Source organism: Boleophthalmus pectinirostris, unplaced genomic scaffold (genome assembly GCF_026225935.1).
Source record: "Boleophthalmus pectinirostris isolate CB_2022bp ecotype Guang Dong unplaced genomic scaffold, ASM2622593v1 HiC_scaffold_10, whole genome shotgun sequence".
Classification (NCBI taxonomy): Eukaryota; Metazoa; Chordata; class Actinopteri; order Gobiiformes; family Gobiidae; genus Boleophthalmus; species Boleophthalmus pectinirostris.
The window spans coordinates 35,878,327-35,890,635 of NW_026570971.1; the positions used below are offsets into that span (position 1 = coordinate 35,878,327).

Sequence of the window (12,309 nt, forward strand, 5' to 3'; positions counted from 1 at the left end):
AGGACTAAACCAGGACTAAAACAGGACTAAACCAGAACTAAACAAGGACCATTGGTGTTTCATGGAGACCAATAGTTTACATGAACAATTCAGTTCATTTCAAACTCTAAATTAAAATTTGAATTTTATCAATAAAAATATTTGTTAGTAGTGGTCCCCTCCAGGTTAATCATTAAAGTAAATGTAAAACCAGGCCGCTGAACTCTCCCTCCTGCGTCTGTGCGTCTCATGACTCACCACAGCAGATGTTCTCACTGTCTAACTCTGGTCAAATCAATATCTCCAAAACAACAGCAGCTGCCCACCTCCCCCATTTTCACAAAGAAACAGCAGAGGACCGACACTGACAAAACTACAAAGTCTTGGGGCCATTTTGAGATAAGAAGATTTAAACATCTTTTCACACTCATTTTGGAGACGTGTGTGTTCTGGATCCCAGGTAAACGCAAATTAGATTTTAAAAATGCTAGTCTGTATAAGTAGTATATTTGACTTTTTTCTGTTTTTCTCATTATATTTAAAGGTGCAGTATGTAACTTTTCAGATGTGGGATCCACTACAATCTAAATGGAAATGTTTTATTTTTACCTTAAATAATCCACAATATCATTAAACGTATTTATTTCATATTTATTCGATTACAGGTGTTTTTATTGCTTAAAACCCCAAATAAACACATTTTAAGAGAGGTAAGTGAAGATCACCTCTCCACAGACTTGACCTGTAACCTGGCCTGATGTTTGTCCCCATGGAGATAAATAAGTGAAATGACTGTGGAACAAAGCAATAACGTTTCCATGGAGATGAGCAGGTCTTCATGCAAAGTTCTAAGTATTTCACCAGGAGGAGTAATTAATGTTTTCACAAATACAAAACTTGAGGTGACAGATAAAGCAGCTGGAGTTTAGTCCTGTTCACACACATACACACACACACTACACACTCACCACGCCCCGCTCCCAGATCACACTCATCCGGTCCTGGACTCCTGGGACTCCGTGTGGGATTTTGGTGAAGTCGTCTTTGCCCATGGCTTTCTGTTTGATGGTGAAGGGGCGATGATCAGACGCCACCACGTTTAAAGTGTCACTGAAACAAAAAATATTATTATTATTGGGAGAGTGCATGTAAAAGGGCCATATTACACTATTACTGATCTGATCTGTGTGTCCTGCATCACAATCACAAACACACGCTCATTCATACACCAGCAATGACACATGTGCCACGTTCACATGAGTGCTTTAATTACAAATAAAAATAATTTAATTCTGAATAAAAATGAATTCTGTTTTCAAAAGTCCATGTAAACACTTAATTCCTAATGAAAATGATTATTCAGAATGAAACTGAATTCCAAAGTAAGTGGGAGGTTTATTCCGATTTTAAATCCAAATTAATTTCTTCCTGGATCATGTAAACGTTTATTCTTGTTAAAGTCCTAACAGTCCTGGCTTTGCATTTGTGAGCGAGATGTGGGAGTGGGCTGAGGTTTTGTCTTCTTCCTCCTTCTCCGACACTTTTCCCTTTTCCTCCTCAGCTGACAGACGGAAAGTGTGATGAGACAATTCTCCAGCTATCATCAGAACCACTGCACAAAAAGTTTGGATTATGTTTGTGTCTGTGGAGTAACGACAAACTGAGATGACAGAAAAGCCGGAAGCAGCTGAAGTGTGTGTTTTCTTCCCAAAGACGTAAATCCGTTGGTGTCTCTGTCCAATCAGAACCTTCCCCACCCCCAGACGCTGAGACGCATTAAATAAAGGTGATTTAACGTGTTTTCCATGTAATCATCAGTTCAGAATTATTGTTTCCATGTAAACTCCAAGGAGAATATTTGAATTCTGAAATATTTAATTCAGAACAATGAATTCAGAATAAAAAAAAAATACATCATGTAAACGTGGCCATTGTTCAGAGCTGGGATCAAACCATCAACCCAGGGATTAACAGCTAAAGCCAGTATGATTATTCTCCACGTCCCGTCCGCCCCTCACCTCCCCAGCAGACTGAGGATGGCGTTGGGCGTGCCCTGGTCCAGTCGCAGAGGGGGCACAGTCACATGAGCCGCCGCCAGAGCCCAGTCCTGATGATAATACTGCAGCCCAGAGAGCACAGAGTGAGCCGTGGTGGTCTCCCCCAGGACCACTTTACCTGAAATACACAAATATACACACATACTTATACATGATTAAATACACACACACTAAGTACAGAGATGATTTATCTACATATCATTACATTCAGGTCAGAAATATGCACAAACACTTGATCTGCTTTTTTCTAACAAAAAAATGTGTGTGTGTGTGTGTTTGACCACAGTCAAATTCATAATCTTTAATTGTACATGGGTTGTGTGTGTTTAGGCCAAATTTGAAGTGTTTGTGAGGAGATGTCCTGAGTACACTGGTGTGTGCTTTTGTCCTTCCTGGGTTTGATCCAATAGACTATTCACTCTTACATCACAAACCAGGAAGACGTTTGGAAAGATTCCGGTGTAGTTCCAGACACTGGACTCGACCGACTGTGATCAAACCCACTGAAGTAAAAGTGATCAGAGGTAAAATGAAGACTGCAGATGTATGTGCTGTTTGGAATCATCTGGAGTTTGTCCTCATCTCTTCTAATCACATGTACCAGTGCACTCAGAGTTGTGTGTCAGTGGGGAAATGATGAAAACTGAGGGATGGTTGGAATTGTTGATTCGCCGAACATAACGGAACACTACAATGACATGGAGATGAAGAAACCTTTTCTCATTTTCTTTACATTTTGTCAGACTTACTACAGCGAACAGAGTCCAAAGGAAGTTGTCATCACATGATTCCAAACGTCTCCCTGGTTTGTGACTTAAGTGTGATTAGAGACTATTTATATATTCTCTATACTATATATACTGTTTTTAAATCTCTTATTAAAACAAACTCGATCACTTTGGTCTTTGACACAGTTTGACATGTGACATTTTACCAGATTTGTTTTTCATTTGATTCTTTGTAATTGGGTGAAAATGACTTCAGTAACAGATTAAAATAACTGTGACAAAAAGTAGAGTTTGGAGGAGGATGTAACTGACCCTGCATCTTTGACGTGGCGATGACGTCTCCAGCAGAAGCACACGACACATTCACCAGGTTAATGGGGCAGTGCGCCTGAGGGAAAACATGAAAAACATCAGAACTACTTATAGTTTATTCTATATTTCAAATAAAAACATGAAAACTGAGCTCTGAACAGAACTGACCCTGTTGGCGATGGTGATGGCCCGGTGAGTCGCCTCTGCCTCCAGCTGCACACAACAACAACAACACAACTGTTGGTGGGTTTCACATGACACCACAACATTCTACAGGCCAATAATATTGGGGGTCTATAACCTAGTTTCTATGGAGATGTCATTGCTCTCCCAGGAATGTTCTACAGTGTGACATTAAACAGCTCTATTTTATATTTATTCAAATACAGGAGGTTTTATAAGGTCAAAAATACAGAGAAAACAGCCATTCTGACTGTGAGTGATAACATCTGCACAGAGAAAAGCATCTGATGGACCATTCACCTGAAAAGTTACATAATGCATCTTTAAAAGTAAAATGAAATCATTTTCAGTCAATCTTTACTCCCAGAAAAGTGCAGTTTATGTGAGATGCTTTACATCAGACTGTTTTTGTCACTTCAGCTGAACTGTTTTATTCAGAACGTTTGACTGAATAAAACAAGTCACAGATTTTAACATGTTAGATACAGAAATGAAAGAATTTCACTTGTTTGGGGGAATCGTCATTAAATTGTGGTATTTTTTTCTCACAATAATCAAAACACAAATTGCATATCATGACACCCCAGACTGTGCTTTACCGTGAAATCTCCAAAAGGTAAATTCACAAATGTTGAACCTGATCATTTCTATTAGTGACTAGGGGTGTACGAAAATTTCGAAATACTGATATATCGTATTGTTTAAGTGATGATACACTATTATTATTATTTGGAAATAGGAATAACACTTCAGAATCTATACATTTAAATGGTAATTAAATATAAATAGGATAAATGTAAATGGTTTTAATTGTTACTCCTAAAATGCATCCACAGCTCTTATACATTTAACCTGAATAAAATCAGTTGTTACTTTGCTGTGTGATGGTTATTTTAAAGCTGCATTATGTAATTTTTCAGGTGAAGGGTCTGTCAAATGCTTTTCTCCATGGAGATAAATATTGTTGCTTTGTCTGGAATGTTTCATAGTGTGGCATTAAACCTTTCTATCTACATGGAGACCAAATCAGACCAAGTTACAGGTCAGATCTGTGGAGAGGCGACCCCGCTCACAGAGACAATGTCTGTTTTTCTAGGTATTTTTGACACATAAAACCACCTGTAATTGAATAAATGTAAAGTAGAACTGTTTAATGTCACAATGTGGAACATTCCAGACAGAGCAATGACATCTCCATAGAAGCAAGCAGGTGACAGACCTCCAAGTTTTCATAGTACACTTTTAAATGCAATGACCTTTTTTTTTTTCCTTTTTGAATGAATGAATAAATGAAAGGTGATTGTATTCCTGTGTCTTCCCAGGGTTACAGGGCGATGGTCCTTTGGGAGTAAAGAGCTGAACCAAACCCACACTGGGACCATTAGAACAGAGAGAATTCAGAGTATATGGATCATTTGTACCTCTTCTGGTCGGCTGATTTCAATCCCCTCTGGTCCAGTGATCCCCAGCTCCAGCGCCTCCTTCGCCCCCTGGAACATCCACCACATGTCCTCCCATTAACATATGTTTTCATAAAAGGTCCCATATTATGCAAAAGTGACTCCTGTGAGCTTTAAGTCATGTTAGAATGTTGTTACCTCCTCAAAAACAAGCAGTTTTTTAAGGCATTTTTGAGCTATAAAACCACCTGTAATTGAATCAATGTAAAGTAGAGCTGTTTAATGTCACACTGTGGAACATTCCAGGCAGAGCTATGGCATATACATAGAAACAAGCCACCCAAAATGTTACATAGTGCACCTTTAAAGCTCACAAGGGTAATTTTTGTGTAATATAGGAGTAAATTCCACAAATATTTCCAAATAGTGTCCCAAATAGTTGAATGACAGATAACAGTCCTGTGAGACTGACCTCTGCCACCAGCTCTCCGTTCTCGGCGTGGACTCGGGCGACTGCTCCGATATCTTTACAGTGAAGCAGAGCCTGGTACAGCTCACTGTCCCTCAGCATAAACCAGTCCTTATACGCCATAAACATCTGGAACGAGTTTACGCCTTTGTCACGAACCAACCTCTCCATCTCCGCTTTCACCTAAAGAAGAGGCACAAAGAGACGTACAGGGTTAATATAGATTTAGAGTGCATCAGATCAGTCCTTGTAAGCGACATTTTGAGTGATAAGTTAACAGAAAATGTCTATTTTTATTTTGTTTGCATATAATAAAAATGAAGTACTGTATTTTCCGCACTATTAGATGCTCTGGATTATAAGACGCACTGTCATTAAATGGTCTATTTTCAAACTTTTTTCACAAATAAACCACACTGGACTTTAAAGGAAACACAACAGTGTGATGGGTGAGTGGTTTTGTTTGTTTGTTCGTTCACGGTGACTCTGGGCTTTGTTCAGTTGTGGCGTGTAGGGAGGGGGCTGTCTGTCGCTGGATTGTCGGCGTGTTTGCAGTGACTCAGTTGTTCAGTTGTGTCTAGAAGTGGCACATTGCACTCACTTTTTCGGCTCGTTCCTCCGTTCCTCGTCGGCGTGGAGTGATGAGTGTGTCTGTGGGTGTTTGTCGCTGTGCGGTCGCTGTCTGCTCAGTGTGTGTTTGTGTGTTCTGCGGGTGGTGCGGCTTTGTAGTTTACTGAAGTTGTGCTGGGACACCCGAGTGGATTGGTGAATAGAGCGCTCTGGACTGTGGGGCGCGTGGTCGTTTTTTGATGAAATTGGAGGCTTAAGAGCGCGTCTAATAGCTCAGAAAATACAGTACTGCCACTGGTAAAAGGTCACATTTTTATACAGCGCTTTTCCACCTCAAAACACCTTTCACCCATTCACGTACACAATCACACACCAGTGCACACAGACACTGAGGGCAGAGGGGGGTTAAGTGTCTTGCCCAAGGACACAACAACAGCATTCATCTGTGGAAACCTTGGACAAACTGAACTACTGAACTACTGAAGTGCTCATCGAAACTTGATATAAGAGATAAATCAGCATGTGCACAAAATGACTTGTATATCTGAAAATGTTTATGTTTTCAGCAGATCTAGGAGAATGTTGAAGTGGGACCAAAAGTCTCCCAAAACCAGTAGAAGTGGTTTATCTGGTCCATCTACAAGTGCTGTCAAACATGTCTCCATAAACATCAGGAGTTACTTGGATATTTTAGTAGGTTTTGTTTTCATCCAAAGAGATTGTGAATAAATGGGTAGAAGTATGCTGAGAGAGGAGGAAGAGAGAGGAGGAGGAGAGGAGGAGAGGGTCAGAGGGTCAGAGGATTTGGTTGTAGTTGTATCTTTACTGAAATATGTGAATGAGTGTGTTACCTTGGGTCCCCACCAGGTGACGCCGACGTGCAAGGCGTAGTCACAGCAGACTTTAGGATCTGCAGAGTTGCGGCACTTCTCGTAGGCGTCCATCAGAGACTCGTTTTTGTCCGGTAACACGTGAGCGATCACCATGGTCGTCCCTCCAGCCAGAGCAGCCTGAAAAATACACACAAGCAGTTACAGTAGTAGTAGAAGTAGTAGTAGTCCTTGTAGTTACCGGGGTTGTAGTAGTAGTAGTAGTAGTAGTAGTAGTAGTAGTAGTAGTAGTAGTAGTAGTAGTAGTAGTAGTAGTAGTAGTCCTTTTAGTTATGGGTGTAGTAGTAGTAGTAGTAGGCAAGGCAAGGCAAGTTTATTTGTATAGCACAATTCGTACACAAAGTAATTCAAAGTGCTTTACAGAATAAGAAATACATTAAAATCATAATAAAAACAAATCAAAACATAAATAATCATGAAGATTAAAATTAAAAAAGAGAGACATAAATTGGAGAGAAGAGTGCGGAATGAAAACCTTTCAGTTATTTGCACAGTTAAACAGAAATGTTTAGAGTCTGGATTTAAACAGCGTCACAGAAGAGTCTGTCTCACATGTTCAGACTGTTCCAGGTTTTAGCTGCATGAACCTGAAACTCTGACTCCCCTTGTTTAGTCGTGACTCTGGGCACCAGCAGGAGGCCGGTCCCTGAGCTCCTCAGAGTGTGAGATGGTTAGTAGTAGTAGTAGTAGTAGTAGTAGTAGTAGTCCTTGTAGTTACAGGTGTGGTAGTAGTAGTAGTAGTAGTAGTCCTTGTAGTTATGGGTGTAGTAGTAGTAGTAGTAGTAGTAGTAGTAGTAGTAGTAGTAGTTACGGGTGCAGTAGTAGTAGTAGTAGTAGAAGTAGTACTTGTAGTTACAGGTGTAGTAGTAGTAGTAGTAGTAGAAGTATTCCTTGTAGTTACGGGTGTAGTAGTAGTAGTAGTAGTAGTAGTAGTAGTAGGAGGAGTCCTTGTAGCTATGGGTGCAGTAGTAGTAGTAGTAAAAGTAGTACTTGTAGTTACAGGTGTAGTAGTAGTAGAAGTATTCCTTGTAGTTACGGGTGTAGTAGTAGTAGTAGTAGTAGTAGTAGTAGTAGTAGTAGTAGTAGTAGTAGTAGAAGTAGTACTTGTAGTTACGGGTGTAGTAGTAGAAGTATTCCTTGTAGTTATGGTGTAGTAGTAGTAGTAGTAGTAGTAGTAGTAGTCCTTGTAGTTAAGGGTGCAGTAGTAGTAGTAGAAGTAGTACTTGTAGCTAATGGTGTAGTAGTAGTAGTAGTTCTTGTAGTTATGGGTGTAGTAGTAGTAGTCCTTGTAGTTATGGGTGTAGTATTAGTAGTAGTAGTAGTAGTAGTCCTTGCAGTTATGGGTGTAGTAGTAGTAGTAGTAGTAGTAGTAGTAGTAGTAGTAGTAGTAGTCCTTGCAGTTATGGGTGTAATAGTAGTAGTAGTAGTAGTCCTTGCAGTTATGGGTGTAGTAGTAGTAGTAGTAGTAGTCCTTGCAGTTATGGGTGTAGTAGTAGTAGTAGTAGTAGTAGTAGTAGTAGTAGTAGTAGTAGTAGTAGTAGTAGTAGTATTAGTAGTAGTCCTTGTAGCTAAGGGTGTAGTAGTAGTAGTCCTTGTAGTTATGGGCGTAGTATTAGTAGTAGTAGTAGTAGTTCTTGTAGTTATGGGTGTAGTAGTAGTTGTAGTAGTAGTAGTCCTTGTAGTTATGGGTGTAGTAGTAGTAGTCCTTGTAGTTATGGGTGTAGTATTAGTAGTAGTAGTCCTTGCAGTTATGGGTATAGTAGTAGTAGTAGTAGTAGTAGTAGTCCTTGCAGTTATGGGTGTAGTAGTAGTAGTAGTAGTAGTAGTCCTTGTAGTTATGTGTGTAGTAGTAGTAGTAGTAGTAGTAGTCCTTGTAGTTATGGGTGTAGTAGTAGTAGTAGTAGTAGTAGTAGTAGTAGTAGTAGTAGTAGTAGTCCTTGTAGTTATGGGTGTAGTAGTAGTAGTAGTAGTAGCAGTAGTAGTAGCAGTAGTAGTCCTTGTAGTTACAGGTGTGGTAGTAGTAGAAGTAGTAGTAGTCCTTGTAGTTATAGGTGTAGTAGTAGTAGTAGTAGTAGTAGTAGTAGTAGTAGTAGTAGTAGTAGTAGTAGTAGTAGTAGTAGTGTGTGTGACGTCACCCACAGCGTTCAGTCAAATGAAGCTCATTGAGGCTGCAGTTACAGGAGCACATTTGGAGCTGAGATGCATATTTGGAATTTATTTATGGACAAAATAGCAAAATAAAAACCAAGGATCACGTAGAGCGGGTTTATGCAAACATTTTAAGACATAAATGCTGAGGCTCAGAGCAGCAGTCAAGAGAAAAGTGATGATTTTTTTAAGTCAGCTGGATTCGATGGAGCAGAAGCGTCCTCATGTGCACTTCCTGTTTGGAATGCCAAATGTCCATTTATACAAACAGTCTACAGTCCAACCACAGCTGTTTCTCAAATGTGGAAAACAGGAAATACATCCAGAACAGAATATATGTAACTTCTTTTACCTGAGATAAATCAGGTTTTAGAAATCTGCTGTTTCGGCAGCATTATTTCCCCCTTTTTTTTCAAATGTCTACCCTGCCATATTTGTTTTGACATGAACGTCTCTGATTTGTTAATCCACTTGTCAATCACGTCCTCTGAAATCAGGGAAACAGAACACAGCTCCAGATCCACTCAACTGTCTCAAGTTTGGTAGTAGTAGTAGTAGTAGTAGTAGTAGCAGTAGCAGTAGTAGTAGTAGAAGTAGTAGTAGTAGTAGTAGTAGTAGTAGTAGTAGTAGTACTAGTAGCAATAGTAGTAGCAGTAGTAGTAGCAGTAGTAGCAGTAGCAGTAGTAGCAGTAGCAGTAATAGCAGCAGTAGTAGTAGTAGTAGTAGTAGTAGTAGTAGTAGTAGTAGCAGTATAGTAGTAGCAGTAGATGTAGTAGTAGTAGAAGTAGTAGTAGTAGTAGTAGTAGTAGTAGTAGTAGTAGCAGTAGTAGTAGTAGTAGCAGTAGCATTAGTAGTAGCAGTAGCAGTAGTAGTAGTAGTAGTAGTAGTAGTAGTAGTAGTAGTAGTAGTAGTAGCAGTAGTAGCAGTAGCAGTAGTAGCAGTAGTAGTAGCAGCAGTAGAGGTAGTAGTAGAAGTACTAGTAGCAGCAGTAGCAGTAGTAGTGGTGATGGTAGTATTAGTAGTAAAACAAAAGCTATTATTCTGTAGTAGTCATAATTCCAGTTGTAAAATGATCCATCGATTTAAACTTAAATAAAAAGTGGTGAGCTCTAAAAAGACATAAAAGTGTCAGAGGTGTGAACATGAACAATGTGAACTTTCGAATATTTATAAAAGTTAAAGTCATGAGACAGAAACACACTGACAACAAGAGAAAACCACTGATATGTGGGAAGAGGAGAGACACAGCAGAGAAGAGAGGGGAGAGAGAACAAGAGAGAGAAAAAAGATAGAGAGAGAGAAGAAAGAGTGGGGAGAGAGGAGAAAGAGAGAGAGAGAGAAGAAAGAGAGAGAGAGAGAAGAAAGAGTGGGGAGAGAGGAGAAAGAGTGGGGAGAGAGGAGAAGAGTGGGAAGAGAGAGAGAAGAGTGAGAAGAGAGAGAGAGAGAGAGAGAGAGTGGGGAGAGAGGAGAAGAGAGAGAGAGTGGGAGAGAGAGAGAGAGAGAGAGAGAGAGAGAGAAGAGAGAGAAAGAGTGGGGAGAGAGGAGAGAGAAGAGAGAGAGAGAGAGAGAGAAAGAGTGGGAGAGAGAGAGAGAGAGAAGAGAGAAGAGGAGAGAGAAGTGGGGAGAGAGAGAGAGTGGGGAGAGAGAGAGGAGAGTGGGAGAGAGAAGGAGAAGAGAGAGAGAGAGAGTGGGAGAGAGAGAGTGGAAGAGAGGAGAAAGAGTGGGGAGAGAGAAGAAAGAGAGAGAGAGAGAAGAAAGAGAGAGAGAGAGAAGAAAGAGTGGGGAGAGAGGAGAAAGAGTGGGGAGAGAGGAGAAAGAGTGGGGAGAGAGACAGAATGAGACAAAGAGACCAAACAAGAGAGAAGGGAGAGGAGAGTGAGGAGAGAGGAGAGGGGGAACAAAGGCGGGACAGGAGGAGGGGTATTGTCTCAAATGTGAGCACAAAGGGGGCGTGAAAAGAGCAGTTTGCAGCATTTTGCAGCAGTCACACGGTCTCCATGGAGACAGTGCGAGGTATGGCACACGACGATGAGGAAGGAGACTGAGATTCACTGTGCACGGACTATAATTAGAAGACTCTATGTAATCTGTGACCTACTTCAGCATGAATCATCAGTGTGACAACAAATGAGGACGAATAATGGTTGACTTGAGTTCATGGGTGAATCGGGTCAGTGTGACAGTCTGCTCCTCTGCCTCCTCTTCCTCCTCTGCCTCCTCTGCCCCCTCTTCCTCCTCTGCCTCCTCTGCCTCCTCTTCCTCCTCTGCCTCCTCTTCCTCCTCTGCCTCCTCTTCCTCTGCCTCTCCTCTGCCTCCTCTCTCCTCCTCTTCCTCCTCTGCCTCTCCTCCTCTGCCTCCTCTGCCTCCTCTTCCTCCTCTGCCTCCTCTTCCTCCTCTGCCTCCTCTGCCTCCTCTGCCTCCTCTTCCTCCTCTGCCTCCTCTGCCTCCTCTGCCTCCTCTGCCCCCTCTTCCTCCTCTGCCCCTCTGCCCCCTCTTCCTCCTCTGCCCCCTCTTCCTCCTCTGCCTCTTCTTCTCTCACAGTCACAGTGGAGTCATGATGTGCCCTGAGGTGAAGCGTTAGACCCACTTTCCTTCACATCAGAATAAAGAGAAGAATACAAACTCCAGCTGCTACACACTGACCCCACACAACACACACACAACACACACACAACACACACATAACACACACAACACACACACACAACACACAAACACAACACACACACACAACACACACAGGGCTGTGAGTCGACTGGGACAGACTCTCTGCATACTGAGTCTGTGTTGTAGATGCACAGAATTCACACAGAATTTTATGTTATGTTGTTATTATGACAGGCCAAATAAATGACCTCTAATAGAATTGAGAGTAAGCTAATGATGAGAGAACCTCGTTATAACATAATAAGATTCAACTCTGCTACTTCTGAGTAAAATAACAGATGCAGATGGGAGATGTGCTGTTTACCTCCTGCAGCTTCACTCAAACACAAGATTTTCTATTAGAAGTCAAAGTACTAAAAATCCTATTTCAGGTCCATCCATTTTCTTCCTCTTATCCGGGGCCGGGCTGTGGGGGCAGCAGTCTAAAGCAGAGACTCCTGGACTTCCTCCACCCTGGACACTTCCTCCAGCTCCTCCAGGGGGACCCCGGTTCCCAGACCAGCCCAGAGACACAGTCCCTCCAGTGTGTCCTGGGTCTTCCCTGGTGCCTCCTCCCAGTGGGACATGAACACCACCCAAGGGAGACGCCCAGGAGGCATCAGAACAGATGCTCCTCTCGATGTGGAGGAGCAGCAGCTCTACTCCGAGCTCCTCCCGTGTGACTGAGCTCCTCACCCTGTCTCTAAGGGAGCGCCCAGACACCCTGCAGAGGAAACTCATTTCGAGCGCTTGTATCGGTGATCTCGCCCTTTCAGTCATTACCCAGAGCTCATGACCACAGGTGAGGGGAGGAACAGAGACTGACAGCCCGACGACCTCTCAGCTCATCTCCCTCTTCACCACAACGGTCTGATACAGTCCAATACATCACTGCCCACGCTGCACTGATCCACCTGTCAGTCTCAC

At 41.9% G+C, this 12,309-nt stretch overlaps 1 protein-coding gene across 1 annotated transcript in view; it reads right to left on the reverse strand.

Moving 5' to 3' along the window:
* Positions 1-12,309, reverse strand: part of dpysl5a (dihydropyrimidinase like 5a) — a 30,371-nt gene that overhangs the window by 8,715 nt on the left and 9,347 nt on the right. Inside the window, exons 3-9 of the mRNA XM_020920533.2 lie at positions 6,550-6,708; positions 5,132-5,311; positions 4,681-4,749; positions 3,245-3,289; positions 3,077-3,152; positions 1,998-2,154; positions 948-1,089 (exon numbers count right to left, since the gene is read on the reverse strand). Coding sequence (XP_020776192.1) covers positions 948-1,089; positions 1,998-2,154; positions 3,077-3,152; positions 3,245-3,289; positions 4,681-4,749; positions 5,132-5,311; positions 6,550-6,708 — 828 coding nt within the window. The remainder of the gene's footprint in view (positions 1-947; positions 1,090-1,997; positions 2,155-3,076; positions 3,153-3,244; positions 3,290-4,680; positions 4,750-5,131; positions 5,312-6,549; positions 6,709-12,309) is intronic.